Source organism: Sus scrofa, chromosome X (genome assembly GCF_000003025.6).
Source record: "Sus scrofa isolate TJ Tabasco breed Duroc chromosome X, Sscrofa11.1, whole genome shotgun sequence".
NCBI classification, from domain to species: Eukaryota; Metazoa; Chordata; class Mammalia; order Artiodactyla; family Suidae; genus Sus; species Sus scrofa.
Window position 1 is genome coordinate 48293694 of NC_010461.5, and position 19749 is coordinate 48313442.

The following is a 19749-nucleotide window of genomic DNA, read 5'->3' on the forward strand; positions in this document are numbered from 1 at the left end:
AATAAAATTGATTATGAAATATTTTAGTCTTAAACACTGTTGACAGCTCCAAGATTCCAGAAATCTACCTTCTCAAAATTCTCTGTTCCCTTGGCTTTTATTTAATGCTTTATTACCCTGGTTTTATTCCTTTATCTTTAACCCTCCTTCCCTTCTTAAAAAAGAGTTATTTTCTTCTTTCTGCCCCGTAAGTGTATGTGATTTCCCAAAGCTCTGTTCTTGATTCTTTTCAGTTGCTATTACAACAGCAGGACAGGAAGACTAGGAGAGCCAGAGGGCCCTACAGGAGACATGAGACTAAAGAGGGAAGCAGAAATTGGGGTTAGCTTATAAAGTGCCTGATATGCCAAGTCAAGTAGTTTAAAGCGAGGGTAGAAGGCAGCCCCTAGAGAATTTCAAACAGAAAAGTAATATGACCAGATTTCATTATTTTTAATTTTCAATTTTAATTACAAAAGTAATACTTGTGAAAAATTCAAACATTACGGAAGTGTAGAAAGTCTACTCCTTCCCTCATTTTCAGGCCTATTTCCTAGGGACAACTAGCATTAGTAATTTGAAGTTATCCTTCTGGTCTTTTTTTCCCTGGGTGTATACAGTCATACATACACAGAGACGTATCTTTTTTTCTTTTTAAATAAGAATGGAATAATATATGCATTGTAGAGAGATCATTATATTTGTAATATGGAGGGTAGGTTGGAAGGAGGCAAGGGTAGAAACAGGTTGACAAATTAGGAAACTGTTTTTAGTAGACCAGGTAAGAGATCATGGGGCCTTAACTTAGGTTAGGGTGGTGGTAGTGGATATGGTGAAAAGCAAATGGATGTGGGATATATTTAAGAGGTAGAGTCAGTAGGACTTGCTGGTAGGTTTGGGGAGAATGATGGGGAAAAGAGTACACTCAAGGTTTTAGTTTTGGCAACTGGTTAAATTCTCTGAGTTAGGGAAGATGGAAAGAGGAAGATTTTGTGGAAAGAATGGGGAGATGATGACTTATATTTAGATAAATTTAGTTTGGGATACTTGTGGTTTATGCAAGTGAAGATATCCAATATATGATTCAGAAAGTGAAGACAGATGCATATTTATGGATTATCAGTATCCAAGTGGTAAAATAAAATAATATGAATTGATTAGCTTGCCTGGGGGAAGAATACGTATAAGAGTTGGTGGCCAAAGATGGAATCCTGAAGAGACTCCAGCATTTAAGGGACAGAAAGAAGAATAGGAGCCTGTAAAGAAGGATCTGCCAGAGAGGTTATAGGTATGCTAGCAGAGGCCAAGAGAAAAGAATATTTTGAGAAGAGAGTAGTCAACAGTGTCATGCTGCAGAAAGTAAGAGAAGGACTAAAAAGTCCATTGGATTTGGTAATGGGGCCATTGGTCACTTGATGAGAACAATTTCTATGATATGGGAGTAGAAACCAGATTTCTATCCCATGTGCTCCATATCTAAACAGTCACTGAATCCTGTCACTTCGTTATTGTCTTTCCCTTTCTCAGTAGTACTTCTTTCCATTTTTTTTTAGTACTAGACCGTTTACATAGTCTTCAAATTAATAGCAGTTTGAGCACCTACTCTCTCGTAGACTCTGTTGGAAATACAAAGACATGTAAGATATGATTCCTTTTCCAAGGAGGGGAAACTAAAGGGGAGAAGGGAAGTAGTTTGAGCACCTACTACGTGCCAGGCACTTTATGTATGATAACTCCTTTAATCCTCACAATAATCCTGTGAGGTCAATAGTATACCTCCCATCTCTTTTTAATAGAAAAGGAATAATACACAGAGGTTAAGTGGCTTATCCAAGGTCACACAGAGAGGTAGAGCCAATGTTTGAATTAAGAACTGTCTGACTCTAATGTCCATTTTTTAAAAATAATGCTTTGTTGCTTATGATCTACTTTTTAAGAAGATAAAATTGCACAAAAGTTAGATAGCAATCAATTTAAACATCTTCAAGACAGTCATAGAAGAAACACCACTGTGTGATTAACTATCACATACATTATAAAGATGATAATTACCAGACTTTGAGAAATTTTCAGGATAAGAATTTTCATTATTCTTCCTTGTGATTTTTAGTGCCTGGCAGAGAGTAGATGCTTAATAAATGTTTAAATGAATTCAGAGGGAGTGATGATGGTTAAGTGGGGGTGGTCAGGTAGAGCTTTTAGAGAAGTTGGGAGCTGGGTCTTAGGAGATGAATCTAACTTTGGAAGAAAAGTGGGGAGGACTTTATAGGGCAGATGAACAGAGTAGGCAAAGTATAGGGTGGGAAGGGAAGAGTAAGGCAGAGGTCGCAAACAGGCAGCCTGTATGCTGGATATGGCCTGTAGATGTGTTTCGTTTGGCCTGTGCAGTGTTTTAGAAAAACTGAAATTTGTTATAAATTTCCATAAAAATCTGGATTTCCTTGTACTATTGAAAATTTTAAAGATCTGGTAATCCTAAGCCCACGTTTCTACAGGGCAAATGAACTACCCACTCCATCATTCCCTGGGGTGGATGTTTACTCTCCATACATGATCAACTTTGCTCTTGTACGTTTACTGGCCTGGCTCCTATTAGCAAGTTTGCGACCCCTGATGTAAGGTATGTTGGGGGTTGGGGAGGTAGAGGGCTTTGGGAGTCCTATGAATAAACCAAATTGGACTGGAGCAAAAGGCTTTATTAATGTCAGTCATCGGGGAACATAAAGGTAGATTTGAAGCCAAATTCTGAAGGACCTTGAATGCCCTCCCCCCATAGGCATGGAGGAGCCATTGAAAGTTTTTCGAATGGGGAGTGACATGTTCAAAGTAGTGTTAAGAAGATGAACCTGGCAGTAGCCTATAGGATGAAATAAAGTGAATAAGACTTCTTGGTGGAAGATAATTATGGAGCTACTGTAGTGATGTAGGCTTGAGAAGGTAAGGGCCTTCTTTAATGTTAGTGGCAGTTTGTAAAACAAGGAGTGGAACTGAGAGAGATTAGAAAGCAATAGCAATGAACTGAATGTGGACAGAGGAGTCAAAAATGACCCCCTCAAAAATGGGAAAATGGTAGTAGGGTCATTAGCTGAAATAAGTAAATCAGTAGAGGGAGTGAATGTTTTATGTTTGTCTTGTATTTGATTTTTGTTGTCATTTTAAAACTTTTTTTTGTGAAGGATGTTGGTGGGTCAGAAAAGAGCTATTAAATGGGCCATGTCTCTGTCTTAAATGTTGAAATTTTAACAGTATTATAATTGGAGATTGTTTCTGCTCTAAGCACTAAACTACTAAAAAGTAAAATGACTTACACGAGAGCCAGTTCTATATCTCAGAGTAGTTTAGGTGCCCACCTTGCCACTAAACCATACTACTAAGCTGAAAGTCACCTTGTAGCTTTGAGCATTTCACTCCACTTTGGTTCTTCTAAATCCCATGGGTTTGTGCTTTGCTTATTTTGAATTTCACCTTGCATGCTGCAATTACTAGATTTGTCATGTTTGTCTTCCAGTTGATGTAGAACATTCTCATGTTCGATTTCTGGGAAACCTGGTACTGAACCTGTGGGATTGTGGTGGGTAAGTACCATCTGTGTAATTGTTTGTGAGGCCAATAGCAGTAATCTAGTATAATGAGCACAGAGAATGCACCAGAGTAACTATCATTTGATATAAATACATCAGATAGAAGTTATTTCAGAATTGACACTTAAATAAAGATCTCTGACTTTTATGTTAATTGTGAAAATGCCATCTATACGTGACATATTTAAGCAGCATTAACACAAGCTGGGTGTGTATAGTATGGGGTAGATTATCCTTCTCTATTTCAGATGAAATTAGGTTTCCATCTCAGATGGCCTAACACCAGTGTTGAGCTCTTAACTGTCAAACCATGCTACCTTATTCTTTGTTTTTTTTATAATTATCTCCAGGCAGTCTAAGCACTGTAGATTGAACCTAAGTTTGTATCCTCTAGCTGAGTTTTCCACTGTTGAAGGAATAGGAGACAGTTTTTCCTCTCATGGCCAAAACACTTCCAGAATAGCCTATCACAAATATACATTCACTGTGCTTGGGTACAGGTATTGCTCCCTACCCTATGGAAAGGCGCTCCCTACCATGTGGTGTACTTGTACTTGCATTTCTGTGCTGAAGCAGCAACATGTAGTGCACAGTGGTTAGGATCCTAAGCTGTGGAGTTAGATTGGGGTTTGTATCTCAGCTCTGTTAGCTGTGTTATCTTGAATAGATCATTTAAACTCTTTGAGCTGTAGTTCCTTCGTCTGCACAATAGGAATAATGATGGTACCAATTCATAAGGTAGTTTTGATGATTAAGATTATATATTTTATACAGTCATATATATTTTACATATCATATATCAAAGTGCCTTCCAAAACAAATAAATATCATTCTTAGCTCAGTGTCCCCCAGCTCCAATTATAGAGCCAGCCATGGAGTAGGTGTTCAATGTAAATTTGTTGAAAGATTAGCAAATAAGAAAATGACTTCATTATTGCTAGCAGATGTATCACTTAACATCTGAGCAGCTTTTTCCATGCAAATCCTCCCTTAGTATCATTGCTTCCAATTCTGTAATCCGTGTCAAGAAATTAGTTCAAATACCTTACTTTTAGGCACTAAGATGTTACTGTCTTTTTTACAGATAAATCAGCTGAAGTCCAATGAGATTATGAATCTCCAAGGTCACACAGCTAATTAATAGCCAAGTATAGGACTAGAAGCCAGGTTGATGATTTTTTTTATAAGAACTGCTATTTATTGAGAGCATGCCATATGCCAGGTTTCACGCTAGATTCTTTCCCATAGGACAGAAAATCCATTGATTTTTTTTTCAGGTTAGACTCCAGAAATTTAGAAAATTAAATTGACCAGAGTCCCCCACCCCATTTCATTGAATATTCTACTTTTACAGAAATCTGTTCAACATTCACTCAGTGAACATGAACTTATGTACCATAAAGTGAGCAAAGCACTGAAAGTTATACTGCAGTAGATTAATATACACAGTATTTGGTGGGTATGACAGAAAACTTCATAATACATATAATTTTTTTCTTTCCTTCTTTATTCTGATTTTTAAATTTATTTTTTGTTTAGGTAACATTGGTTTATAACATCATATAAGCTTCATGTGTACAACATTATATTTCTACTTCTGTATACCATAAAACATGCTCACCACCAAAAATTTCCTTTTTATCCATTAGCATACAGTTGGCCTCCTTTACCCTTTAGGCCTTCCCCTATCCCTTTCCCTCTGATAGCCTCTACTCTATTCTCTATATCTGTAGGTTTGTTTTTGTTTGGATTTATTTTGTTTATTATTTGTTTTTATATTCCATGGAAGAATGAAATCATATGATACTTGTCTTTGTTCATATCACTTATTTCACTTAGCATAATACCCTCAAGATCCATTATATGTATAGATACCACATTTTTTTTAATGAATTCATCTCTTCATGGGCAATTAGGTCATTTCCAAAATGTGGCTATTGTAAGTAATGCCACAGTAAACATAGGAGTGCATGTATCTTTTCATATTAGTGTTTTCATATTCTTTGAACAAATACTCAGAAGTTGGTTAGCTGGATCTAGTCTTGATTTTTTGTGGACTCCATATTTTTCTATAGTCGCTGCAGCAATTTACATTTCTACAAACAGCATATGAAGGTTCCCTTTTCTCATATCCTCTCCAGCACTTGTTATTTCTTGCCTTTTTGATAATAGCCAATCTAAAAAGCGTGAGATGATACATTATCATGGTTTAGACTTATATTTTCCTAGTAATTAGTGACATGGAACATCTTTTCATGTGCCTGTTGGTCATCTGTATATCTTCTTGAAAAATGTCTGTTCAGTTCCTCTGCTCATTTGTTAATGAGGTTGTTTGTTTTATTGTTGATGAGTTTCGTGAATTCTTTACATGTTTAGGATATTAAACCCTTATCTGATGTGTGATTTGCATATGTTTTCCCATTCATGGATTATCATTTTTGTTTTGTTGATAGTTGCTTTTACTGTGCAGAAGCTTTTTAGTTTGATGTAGTCTCATTTGTCTATTTTTGCTTTTGTTTCCTTTACCCGAGGAGACATATCTAGAAAGATATTGCTAAGATTGATGTCAAAGAGCATACTGTCTATGTTTTCTTCAGTGGCTTCAAATCTTTAATAATATTGAAGTCTTTATACCATTTTCAGTTAACTTTTGTGTATGGTATAAAATATTATTCTTTACTTTTTTGAATGTCACATTTTTCCCCCAACACCATTTATTGAAGAGACTATTCTTTCTCCATTGTATATTCTTGATTCTTTGTCATAAATTTCCATATATCCATATGTTTATTTCTGGGCTCACAGTTCTTCTCCACTGATCTATGTCTCTTTTTCTGCCATGCAGTTTTGATTACTGTGGTTTTGTAGCATATTTTGATTACTGTGGTTTTGTAGTGTATTTTGAAATCAGGGAATGTTATGCCTCCAGCTTTTTTCTTTTTTTCAGAATTGCTCTGGTTATTTGGGGTCTGTGTTTCCATAAAAATGTTAGGATTATTTGTTCTATTTTTGTGAAAAATGTTTTTGGAATTTTGATAGGGATTGCATTCAATTTGTATATTGCTTTAAGAAGTAGAAATATATATATATATATATATATATATATATATATATATATATATATAGAGAGAGAGAGAGAGAGCTTTTAAGGGCTGCACTCATGGCATATGGAAGTTCCCAGGCTATGGGTCAAATCAGAGCTACAGCTGCCAGTCTACACCACAGCCACAGCAATGCATTATCCGAGCCATGTCTTCAACCCACACCAAAGCTCACAGCAATGTCGGATCCTCAACCCACTGAACAAGGCCAGGGATCAAACCTGCATCCTCATGGATCCTAAGTAGGTTCGTTAACTGTTGAGGCACTAAGAGAACTCCCAGTTTGCTAATGTTTTGCTGAGAATTTTTGCATTTATGAGCATCAGAGATATTGGCTTGTAATTTTCTTTTTTTGTGTGTATTGGTTTTATCTGGTTTTGGTATCAGGGTGATGTTGGCCTCATAAAATGAATTAGGAAGTGTTCCCGTCTCTTCAGTTTTTTGAAGTAGTTGGAGAAGGTTAGGTATTAAATCTTCCTTGAATGTTTGGTAGAATTCATCTATGAAGCCATCTGGTCCTGGACTTTGTTTTTGGTAGCTTTTTGATTACTGTTTCAGCATCTCCTAGTGATCAGTCTATTAAGATTGTTTATTTCTTCATGGTTCAGTCTTAGAAGGTTGTATGATTCTAAGAATTTTTCCATTTCTTCTAGGTTGTCCAGTTCGTTTGAATATAGCTGTTCATACTGTTCCCTTATAATCCTTTGTATGTCAGTGATATCTGCTGTTATTCTCCTCTTTCTGATTTTTTATTTATTTATTTTTTTTGTCTTTTGTCTTTTTGTTGTTGTTGTTGTTGTTGTTGTTGTTGCTATTTCTTGGGCCGCTCCCGCGGCATATGGAGATTCCCAGGCTAGGGGTCGAATCGAGCTGTAGCCACTGGCCTACGCCAGAGCCACAGCAACGCGGGATCCGAGCCGTGTCTGCAACCTACACCACAGCTCACGGCAACGCCGGATCGTTAACCCACTGAGCAAGGGCAGGGACCGAACCCGCAACCTCATGGTTCCTAGTCGGATTCCTTAACCACTGCGCCACGACGGGAACTCCTCTTTCTGATTTTTTAATCAGTTTTCTCTCTTTTTTATTCCTTAGTGAATCTAGGTAAGGTATAATATTTCATTTAAGGCCACTGTTTCCTACACTTAAGACCAACTGTCTGGCTGATCTATCCATTGATATAAGTGAGGTGTCAGTGTTAAATTTCTCTGCTATTACCATGTTGCTGTCAATTTGTTTCATGTTGCTATCAGTTTCTTTATATCTGTTAATAATTGCTTTAGATATTTTGCTGCTACCATATTAATCACTATTATGTCATTCTTATTTCTTGTTACCTTTTTTGGCTTGAGGTCCATCTTGTCTGATATGAGTATGGCTACAACCACTTTCTTTTGGCAGAATATCATATTCCATCCCTTTACTTTTAACCTATAGTGCTGAGGTAAATCTCCTGGAGGCAGTGCAGAGTTGGATCTTGTTTTATAACCTCTCCAGCTACTCTGTCTTTTGATAAGTGAATTCTCTTCACATTTTGGATGATGATTGATGAATGAAGACTTAGTATGTCATTTTATCTTTTGTTTTCTTCTTACTCCATATCTCCATTGTTTCTTTTTCCTTGTGTTTCTACCATTTTTGTTTATTTATTTTCTGTGTTATTTTTCTCAGCTTCTCTTTTGTAGGTTTTGTGCCTCTGTTCTAGATTTGTTTTGTAATTATCCTGAAGTTAGTATCAAATGTCACATACAAAATAGTCCATTTGTGTTTTTGTGATCTTGAATTATCCTTATTTATGTCATGAGTTTGTTACCAAATTGAAGTAGCTGTAGTTATTTTTTTCTGCAATTTCTCCTCTTTTAACATTTATGCTATAATAATGTGTTTAAAATCTATTCTGATAAAGAGTTGCACTATTCCAGATTCTGTCTCTCTGTTTATCACCTTAGTTACTCCAAGTTTTGTGTACTTTTCTATTTTTCTTTCTGGCTTAAGAGCTCTTTTCAATATTTCTTGTAAGGCAGGGCTAGGGTTGATGAACTCCCTCAACTTTTGCTTGTCAAGGGAAGTATTTCTTTCTCCTTCATTTTTGAATAATAAATTCAGCGGCTACATTATTCTTGGGTGACAGTTTTTAATCTGCTATTTTGATGTCATTGTGTTCCCTCCTGAATTGTGGCGTTTCTGCTAAGAAATCTGCTGATGGCCTAATGTGAGTTCCTTTGTAGCTTGCCATTTTTTTTGTCCCTCACTGCCTTCAAAATTTTTTCTATGTCATAGACTTTTGACAGTTCTATTTTTTTTTTCTATTTTATTTTTTTAATTGTATTTTTTAACTCAATGAATTTTATTATAACTGGTGTATTTTTTTTTTATTTTCCCACTGTACAGCAAGGGGGTCAGGTTATCCTTACATGTATACATTACAATTACAGTTTTTCCCCCACCCTTTCTTCTGTTGCAACATGAGTATCTAGACATAGTTCTCAATGCTATTCAGCGGGATCTCCTTGTAAATCTATTCTAAGTTGTGTCTGATAAGCCCAAGCTCCCGATCCCTCCCACTCCCTCCCCCTCCCATCAGGCAGCCACAAGTCTCTTCTCCAAGTCCATGATTTTCTTTTCTGAGGAGATGTTCATTTGTGCTGGATATTAGATTCCAGTTATAAGTGATATCATATGGTATTTGTCTTTGTCTTTCTGGCTCATTTCACTCAGGATGAGATTCTCTAGTTCCATCCATGTTGCTGCAAATGGCATGATGTCATCATTTTTTATGGCTGAGTAGTATTCCATTGTGTATATATACCACCTATTCCGAATCCAATCATCTGTCAATGGACATTTGGATTGTTTCCATGTCTTGGCTATTGTGAATAGTGCTGCAATGAACATGCGGGTGCAAGTGTCTCTTTTAAGTAGAGCTTTGTCCGGATAGATGCCCAAGAGTGGGATTGCACGGTCATATGGAAGTTCTATGTATAGATTTCTAAGGTATCTCCAAACTGTTCTCCATAGTGGCTGTACCAATTGACATTCCCACCAAGAGTGCAGGAGGGTTCCCTTTTCTCCACAGCCCCTCCAGCACTTGTTATTTGTGGATTTATTAATGATGGCCATTCTGACTGGTGTGAGGTGGTATCTCATGGTAGTTTTGATTTGCATTTCTCTTATAATCAGCGATGTTGAGCATTTTTTCATGTGTTTGTTGGCCATCTGTATATCTTCTTTGGAGAAATGTCTATTCAGGTCTTTTGCCCATTTTTCCATTGATTGATTGGTTTTTTTGCTGTTGAATTGTATAAGTTGCTTATATATTCTAGAGATTAAGCCTTTGTCAGTTGCATCATTTGAAACTATTTTCTCCCATTCTGTAAGATTGTCTTTTTGTTTTCTTTTGGGTTTCCTTTGCTGTGCAAAAGCTTTTCAGTTTGATGAGGTCCCATGGGTTTATTTTTGCTCTAATTTCTATTGCTTTGGGAGACTGACCTGAGAAAATATTCATGAGGTTGATGTCAGAGAGTGTTTTGCCTATGTTTTCTTCTAGGAGTTTGATGGTATCCTGTCGTATATTTAAGTTTTTCAGCCATTTGGAGTTTCTTTTTGTGCATGGTGTGAGGGTGTGTTCTAGTTTCATTGCTTTGCATGCAGCTGTCCAGGTTTCCCAGCAATGCTTGCTGAATAGACTTCCCTTTTCCCATTTTATATTCTTGCCTCCCTTGTCAAAGATTAATTGACCATAGGTGTCAGGGTTAATTTCCGGATTCTCTATTCTGTTCCATTGGTCTGTCTGTCTGTTTTGATTCCAGTACCACACTGTTTTGATGACTGTGGCTTGTAGTAGTTCTTGAAGTCTGGGAGAGTGATGCCTCCTGCTTGGTTTTGTTTCTCTGGATTGCTTTGGCGATTCTCGGTCTTTTGTTGTTCCATATAAATGTTTGGATTGTTTGTTCTAGTTCTGTGAAAAATGTCATGGGTCATTTGATAGGGATTGCATTGAATCTGTAGATTGCTTTGGGTAGGATGGCCATTTTCACAATATTGATTTTTCCAATCCAGGAACATGGAATATCTTTCCATTTCTTTACATCTTCTTTGATTTCTTTGAGGAAAGTTTTATAGTTCTCGGCATATAGGTCCTTTACCTACTTGGTCAGGTGTATTCCGAGGTATTTGATTTTGTGAGGTACAACTTTAAAAGGTATCATTTTTTTTGTATTCCTTTTCTAATGTTTCATTGCTGGTATACAGAAATGCAACTGACTTCTGAATGTTAATCTTATATCCTGCTACTTTGCTGAATTTATTAATCAGTTCAAGGAGTTTTGGGGTTGAGTCCTTAGGGTTTTCTAGGTATAGTATCATGTCATCTGCATACAGTGACAGTTTGATCTCTTCTCTTCCTATATAGATGCCGTTTATTTCTTTTGTTTGTCTAATTGCTGTGGCTAAGACTTCCAAAACGATGTTGAAGAGCAGTGGTGAGAGTGGGCATCCCTGTCTTGTTCCAGATTTGAGTGAGAAGGCTTTCAGTTTTCCCCCATTGAGGATTATATTTGCTGTGGGTTTATCATAAATGGCTTTGATGATATTCAGGAATGTTCCCTCTATACCCACTTTGGCGAGGGTCTTGATCATGAATGGATGTTGAACTTTGTCAAATGCTTTTTCTGCGTCTACTGAGATGATCATATGATTTTTGACTTTTTTTTGTTAATGTGGTGTATGATGCTGATTGATTTGCGTATGTTGAACCATCCTTGTGAACCTGGGATGAACCCAACCTGGTCATGGTGTATAATTTGTTTGGTATGTTGTTGGATTCGGTTGGCTAAGATTTTGTTGAGAATTTTGCATCTATATTCATCAATGATATTCTTTTTTGGTGGTATCTCTGTCTGGTTTTGGAATGAGGGTGATGGTGGCCTCATAGAATGTCTTTGGGAGTATTCCTTCTTCTTCAACCTTTTGAAAGAGTTTAAGGAGGATGGGCACCAATTCCTCTTTATATGTTTGATAAAATTCACCTGTGAAGCCATCTGGTCCTGGACTTTTATTTGTAGGGAGTGATTTTATGACCTCTTCAATTTCATTTCTAGTGATCGGTCTGTTCAGTTGGTCTGTTTCTTCTTGATTCAGTTTTGGCAGGCTGTAAGATTCTAGAAAATTGTCCATTTCTTCCAGATTGTCAAACTTGTTGCCGTAGAGTTGTTCTTAGTATTCTCTTATGGTTTTTTGTATTTCTGCTGTATCCGTTGTGATTTCTCCTTTTTCATTTCTAATTTTGGTGATTTGGGTTCTTTCTCTCCTCTTTTTAGTGAGTCTGGCCAGGGGTTTGTCAATTTTGTTCAGCTTTTCAAAGAACCAGCTCTTGGTTTTATTAATTTTCTCTATTGTTTTGTGAGTCTCTATTTTATTGATTTCTTCTTTGATCTTTATAATTTCCTTCCTTCTGCTGACTTTAGGACTTTTTTGTTCTTCTTTTTCTAATTCATTTAGGTGGAGGGTTGAGTTGTCCATTTGGGATCTTTCTTCTTTTTTGAGAAAGGCCTGGATTGCTATAAATTTCCCTCTGAGCACTGCTTTCGCATCATCCCATAGATTTTGAGAGGTTGTGTCTTCATTATCATTTGTTTCAAGGTAGTTTTTAATTTCCTTCTTGATGTCCTCATTGACCCATTGGTTTTTTAGTAGCATGTTGTTTTGTCTCCATGGAGTAGGTTTTTTCTCTTTGCTTTTCCCTTGGTTTATTTCTAATTTCATGGCATTGTGGTCAGAGAAGATACTTGAGATAATTTCTATGCTCCTAAATTTATGGAGATTCGCTTTATGTCCCAATATGTGGTCGATTCTTGAGAATGTTCCATGAGCATTTGAGAAGAATGTGTATTCTGATTTTTTTGGATGCAGTGTCCTGAAGATATCAATTAAGTCTAACTTTTCAATTGTTTCCTTTAGGATCTCTGTTGCTTTATTGGTTTTCTGTCTAGAGGATCTGTCCATTGATGTGAGGGGGGTATTTAGGTCTCCTACTATGATTGTATTCTCATCAATATCTCCCTTTATGTCTGTTAATATTTGTTGTATGTATCTGGGTGCTCCTGTATTTGGGGCATATATGTTGATGATAGCCACATCCTCTCCTTGGATGGATCCCTTAATCATTAAGTAGTGTCCTTCTTTGTCTCTCTTTATGTCTTTTGTTTTAAAGTCTATTTTGTCTGATATGAGTGTTGCGACTCCTGCTTTTCTGTCATGTCTATTGGCGTGAAATACTTTTCCCCACCCTTTCACTTTCAATCTATATGTATCTTTTGTCCTAAGGTGAGTTTCTTGTAGGCAGCATATTGAAGGTTTTTGCCTTTTTATCCACTCAGCCACTCCGTGTCTTTTGATTGGAGCATTCAGTCCATTGACATTTAAGGTGATAATTGATAGATGATTATTTATTGCCATTTGAACCTCGTGTTCCAGTTGATGCTATGGTTCTCCATTCTTCCTTTCTTTTTTTTTTTTTTTTTTTTGGTTGGATGGTCTACTGTTATTATCTGCTTGAGTGTATTTTTTTTTCATTTTTTGCAAATGCAATATTTGGTTTTGGCTTGTGGTTGCCCTGTTTTTTTTTTTTTTTTTTTAATTTTATTTTCCCACTGTACAGGAAGGGGGTCAGGTTATCCTTACATGTATACATTACAATTACAGTTTTTCCCCCATCATTTCTTCTGTTGCAACATGAGTATCTAGACATAGTTCTCAATGCTATTCAGCGGGATCTCCTTGTAAATCTATTCTACGTTGTGACTGATAAGCCCAAGCTCCCGATCCCTCCCACTCCCTCCCCCTCCCATCAGGCAACCACAAGTCTCTTCTCCAAGTCCATGATTTTCTTTTCTGAGGAGATGTTCATTTGTGCTGGATATTAGATTCCAGTTATAAGTGATGTCATATGGTATTTGTCTTTGTCTTTCTGGCTCATTTCACTCAGTATGAGATTCTCTAGTTCCATCCATGTTGCTGCAAATGGCATGATGTCATCCTTTTTTATGGCTGAGTAGTATTCCATCGTGTATATATACCACATCTTCCGAATCCAATCCTCTGTCGATGGACATTTGGATTGTTTCCATGTCCTGGCTATTGTGAATAGTGCTGCAATGAACATGCGGGTGCATGTGTCTCTTTTAAGTAGAGCTTTGTCCGGATAGATGCCCAAGAGTGGGATTGCAGGGTCATATGGAAGTTCTATGTATAGATTTCTAAGGTATCTCCAAACTGTTCTCCATAGTGGCTGTACCAGTTTACATTCCCACCAACAGTGCAGGAGGGTTCCCTTTTCTCCACAGCCCCTCCAGCACTTGTTATTTGTGGATTTATTAATGATGGCCATTCTGACTGGTGTGAGGTGGTATCTCATGGTAGTTTTGATTTGCATTTCTCTTATAATCAGCGATGTTGAGCATTTTTTCATGTGTTTGTTGGCCATCTGTATATCTTCCTTGGAGAAATGTCTATTCAGGTCTTTTGCCCATTTTTCCATTGATTGATTGGTTTTTTTGCTGTTGAGTTGTATAAGTTGCTTGTATATTCTAGAGATTAAGCCCTTGTCAGTTGCATCATTTGAAACTATTTTCTCCCATTCTGTAAGATTGTCTTTTTGTTTTCTTTTGGGTTTCCTTTGCTGTGCAAAAGCTTTTCAGTTTGATGAGGTCCCATGGGTTTATTTTTGCTCTAATTTCTATTGCTTTGGGAGACTGACCTGAGAAAATATTCATGATGTTGATGTCAGAGAGTGTTTTGCCTATGTTTTCTTCTAGGAGTTTGATGGTGTCCTGTCGTATATTTAAGTCTTTCAGCCATTTGGAGTTTATTTTTGTGCATGGTGTGAGGGTGTGTTCTAGTTTCATTGCTTTGCATACAGCTGTCCAGGTTTCCCAGCAATGCTTGCTGAATAGACTTTCCTTTTCCCATTTGATGTTCTTGCCTCCCTTGTCAAAGATTAATTGACCATAGGTGTCAGGGTTTATTTCCGGATTCTCTATTCTGTTCCATTGGTCTGTCTGTCTGTTTTGATACCAGTACCACACTGTTTTGATGACTGTGGCTTTGTAGTATTTCTTGAAGTCTGGGAGAGTGATGCCTCCTGCTTGGTTTTTGTTTCTCGGGATTGCTTTGGCGATTCTCGGTCTTTTGTGGTTCCATATAAATGTTTGGATTGTTTGTTCTAGTTCTGTGAACAATGTCATGGGTAATTTGATAGGGATTGCATTGAATCTGTAGATTGCTTTGGGTAGGATGGCCATTTTCACAATATTGATTTTTCCAATCCAGGAACATGGAATATCTTTCCATTTTTTTACATCTTCTTTGATTTCTTTGATTAAGGTTTTATAGTTCTCGGCATATAGGTCCTTTACCTCTTTGGTTAGGTGTATTCCGAGGTATTTGATTTTGTGAGGTACAATTTTAAAAGGTATCGTATTTTTGTATTCCTTTTCTAATGTTTCATTGCTGGTATACAGAAATGCAACTGACTTCTGAATGTTAATCTTATATCCTGCCACTTTGCTGAATTTATTAATCAGTTCAAGGAGTTTTGGGGTTGAGTCCTTAGGGTTTTCTAGGTATAGAATCATGTCATCTGCATACAGTGACAGTTTGATCTCTTCTCTTCCTATATGGATGCCTTTGATTTCTTTTGTTTGTCTAATTGCTGTGGCTAAGACTTCCAAAACGATGTTGAAGAGCAGTGGTGAGAGTGGGCATCCCTGTCTTGTTCCAGATTTGAGTGAGAAGGCTTTCAGTTTTTCCCCATTGAGGATTATATTTGCTGTGGGTTTATCATAAATGGCTTTGATTATATTCAGGAATGTTCCCTCTATACCCACTTTGGCGAGGGTCTTGATCATGAATGGATGTTTCACTTTGTCAAATGCTTTTTCTGCATCTATTGAGATGATCATATGATTTTTGACTTTTTTTTTGTTAATGTGGTGTATGATGTTGATTGATTTGCGTATGTTGAACCATCCTTGTGAACCTGGGATGAACCCAACCTGGTCATGGTGTATAATTTTTTTGATATGTTGTTGGATTCGGTTGGCTAAGATTTTGTTGAGAATTTTTGCATCTATATTCATCAATGATATTGGGCGATAGTTTTCTTTTTTGGTGGTATCTCTGCCTGGTTTTGGAATGAGGGTGATGGTGGCCTCATAGAATGTCTTTGGGAGTTTTCCTTCTTCTTCTACCTTTTGAAAGAGTTTAAGGAGGATGGGCACCAATTCCTCTTTATATGTTTGATAGAATTCACCTGTGAAGCCATCTGGTCCTGGGCTTTTATTTGTAGGGAGTGATTTTATGACCTCTTCAATTTCATTTCTGGTGATTGGTCTGTTCAGTTGGTCTGTTTCTGCTTGATTCAGTTTTGGCAGGCTGTAAGATTCTAGAAAATTGTCCATTTCTTCCAGATTGTCAAACTTATTGCCATATAGTTGTTCATAGTATTCTCTTATGGTTTTTTGTATTTCTGCTGTATCCGTTGTGATTTCTCCTTTTTCATTTATAATTTTGGTGATTTGGGTTCTTTCTCTCCTCTTTTTAGTGAGTCTGGCCAGGGGTTTATCAATTTTGTTCACCTTTTCAAAGAACCAGCTCTTGGTTTTATTAATTTTCTCTATTGTTTTTTGAGTCTCTATTTTATTGATTTCTTCTTTGATCTTTACAATTTCCTTCCTTCTGCTGACTTTAGGACTTCTTTGTTCTTCTTTTTCTAATTCATTTAGGTGGAGGGTTAAGTTGTCAATTTGGGATCTTTCTTCTTTTTTGAGAAAGGCCTGGATTGCTATAAATTTCCCTCTGAGCACTGCTTTCGCAGCATCCCATAGATTTTGAGAGGTTGTGTCTTCATTATCATTTGTTTCAAGGTAGTTTTTAATTTCCTTCCTGATGTCGTCATTGACCCATTGGTTTTTTAGTAGCATGTTGTTTAGTCTCCATGGAGTAGGTTTTTTCTCTTTCCTTTTCCCATGGTTGATTTCTAATTTCATGGCATTGTGGTCAGAGAAGATACTTGAGATAATTTCTATGCTCCTAAATTTATTGAGATTCGCTTTATGTCCCAATATGTGGTCGATTCTTGAGAATGTTCCATGAGCATTTGAGAAGAATGTGTATTCTGATTTTTTTGGATGTAGTGTCCTGAAGATATCAATTAAGTCTAACTTTTCTATTGTTTCCTTTAGGATCTCTGTTGCTTTATTGGTTTTCTGTCTAGAGGATCTGTCCATTGATGTGAGGGGGGTATTTAGGTCTCCTACTATGATTGTATTCTCATCAATATCTCCCTTTATGTCTGTTAATATTTGTTGTGTGTATCTGGGTGCTCCTGTATTTGGGGCATATATGTTGACGATAGTAACATCCTCTCCTTGGATGGATCCCTTAATCATTAAATAGTGTCCTTCTTTGTCTTTCTTTATGTCTTTTGTTTTAAAGTCTATTTTGTCTGATATGAGCGTTGCAACTCCTGCTTTTCTGTCATGTCTATTGGCATGAAATACTTTTCCCCAGCCTTTCACTTTCAATCTATATGTATCTTTTGTCCTAAGGTGAGTTTCTTGTATGCAGCATATTGAAGGTTTTTGCCGTTTTATCCACTCAGCCATTCTGTGTCTTTTGATTGGGGCATTCAGTCCATTGACATTTAAGGTGATAATTGATAGATGATTATTTATTGCCATTTGATCCTCGTGTTCCAGTTGATTCTATGGTTCTCCATTCTTCTTTTTTTTTTTTTTTTTTTTTTTTGGTTGGATGGTCTCCTGTTATTATCTGCTTGAGTGTATTTTTTTTTTTTTCATTTTTTGCAAATGCAATATTTGGTTTTGGCTTGTGGTTGCCCTGTTTTTTAAGTATGCTAACCCCTTCCCATAATTGTGTGTTTTAGCCTGATGGTCCTGTAAGTTCAAACACTTCATTATTATATTAAAATTAAGAAGAGAGACATATATACAAACAAAAAGGATTATTTACCTCCTAACATCCCTTGCCCACATTTTATGGTTTTGATGACTCTTTTATTTTTTTCTTTTTAATTTTATTTTGTTTGAAGCATGTTCATGATTAAATCTGTATGCAGGCTTTTTTGAGTGACTGCTCTCTGATTGCGATTTCCTCAGTCCTAGTTCTTCCTCTTCTTCTTCTTCTTCTTTTTTATTCTTTTCTTTTTTCTTCTCTTTCCTTCCTTTCTTTTTGGTTTCGAGAAGCCCTTTCAATATTTCCTTGAACCTGGGTTTTGTGTTGCTGTATTCTTTAAGTTTTTGTTTGTTGGAAAAAATTTTTATTTCCCCTTCTATTTTAAATGATATTCTTGCTGGATAAAGTATTCTAGGTTGCATATTTTTTCCGTTTAGCACTTTAAATATCTCTTTCCATTCCCTCCTGGCCTGTAGTGTTTCTGTAGAGAAATCAGCTGATATTCTTATGGGGGTTCCCTTGTAGGTAACATTCTGTTTTTCTCTTGCTGCCTTTAGGGTCCTCTCTTTATCACTAACTTTTGCCATTTTTATTATGATGTGTCTTGGTGTGGGTCTGTTTGGGTTCAGTTTGCTTGGGGCCCTCTGTGCTTCTTGTATCTTGAATCCAGTATCCTTTAGATTTGGGAAGTTTCCAGCGATAATTTCTTCAAATATATTTTCCATTCCCTTATCTTTTTCTACTCCTTCTGGAATTCCTATTAAGCGTAGATTGGCCCACTTTATATTATCCCTTAGGTCTCTTATATTGCTTTCCAGTTTTTTGATTCGGTTTTCTGTCTGTTGACCAGATTGAGTGATTTCCATTATTCTATCTTCCATATCACTGATTCGTTCTTCTGCATTATTCATTCTGGTTTTTACTGCCCCTAGTTCAGTTTGCATCTCTGCAAATGAATGTTCTAGTTTTTCTTGGCTCCTCCTTATATTTTCTAGCTCCTTTCTGAGGGTATCTGCATTACTGTTCCTATCTTCTCTTAATTCCTTCAGTATTTTCACTATTTCTCTTTTGAACTCCAGGTCTGTCTGACTGCAGAGATCTGTTTCATTGCTGAATGTTTTAGGTGAGTTCTCCTGTTGGTTTGACTGGGGGTGGTTTCTCAGCTTCTTCATCTTGCTTGTTGTTTTCTTTCTCCTGAGGGAGTTGTACTCTCCGTGATCGGGCAGTGTTTGCCTTGTCACTGCCGTGGAACATTTCCTGAGGGCTGACGTTGTTGGTCAATCTTTTTTGAGGCAGTGTGGCTTTTCTGGAGTGTTGATGGGGCTAACAGTGTTTCTTTGAAGCAAAGGAGGACTTCCTGAGGGCAGACAGGACTGGGAGGTCCAACCCACGATGGTAGCAGATTTCACTTGGTTCTCAGCACCCCCTGGGGTCTTGGGTGGGTAGCAGGGCCCTTGGAGACCCAAGAGGCTCCTCCCCAGGGCAGCCCGACTCAGAAAGACCGTCTGAGATCTTTTCCTAACTCGGCCAGGCTTGTTGCAGCTTTTCTGGGCTGCAGGGTTTCCTGCCTGGAGCTGGCACTCCTATGCAGCTGGTCCACTAGGTCTCAGGCACCCCCTGGGGGCTTGGGCGGGTAGCAGGGCCCTTGGAGACCCAAGAGGCTCCTCCCCAGGGCAGCCCAACTCAGAAAGACCATCTGAGATCTTTTCCCGACTCGGCCAGGCTTGTTGCAGCTTTTCTGTCTGCAGGGTGTCCTGCCTGGAGCTGGCAGTCCTATGCAGCTAGTCCACTAGGTCTTAGCACCCCCTGGGGGCTTGGGCGGGTAGCAAGGCCCTTGGAGACTCAAGAGGCTCCTCCCCGGGGCAGCCCGTCTCAGAAAAACCCTCGGAGAATTAGGCCGATCTATTCACGGCCTGGCTAGGCTTGTTCTAGCTTTTCTGGGCTGCAGGCCTTTTCTAGGGGGCTGGTGGTGTTTGGTGCTGCTCTGCGGAAGTGTAGCCCCTCCAAAGGGCAAGCAGGCCTGTGCAGGGACAGCCCCTGCGGTGGTAGGCTTCCGGCATTGTTGAACCCAGCCCTCCTGGATGGCAGGCAGCCCCAGGTCCAGTGAGAGCGTA

At 37.8% G+C, this 19749-nt stretch overlaps 1 protein-coding gene across 7 annotated transcripts in view; it reads left to right on the forward strand.

Moving 5' to 3' along the window:
• Window positions 1–19749, forward strand: part of RRAGB (Ras related GTP binding B) — a 43613-nt gene that overhangs the window by 7110 nt on the left and 16754 nt on the right. For 5 of the 7 annotated variants that reach the window (XM_021079809.1, XM_021079806.1, XM_013986197.2 and 2 more), the window contains 2 exons: window positions 1533–1616; window positions 3488–3554. In XM_021079809.1, coding sequence (XP_020935468.1) covers window positions 1533–1616; window positions 3488–3554 — 151 coding nt within the window. The remainder of the gene's footprint in view (window positions 1–1532; window positions 1617–3487; window positions 3555–19749) is intronic. The other 2 variants (XM_021079811.1, XM_021079807.1) reach the window with 1 other exon arrangement.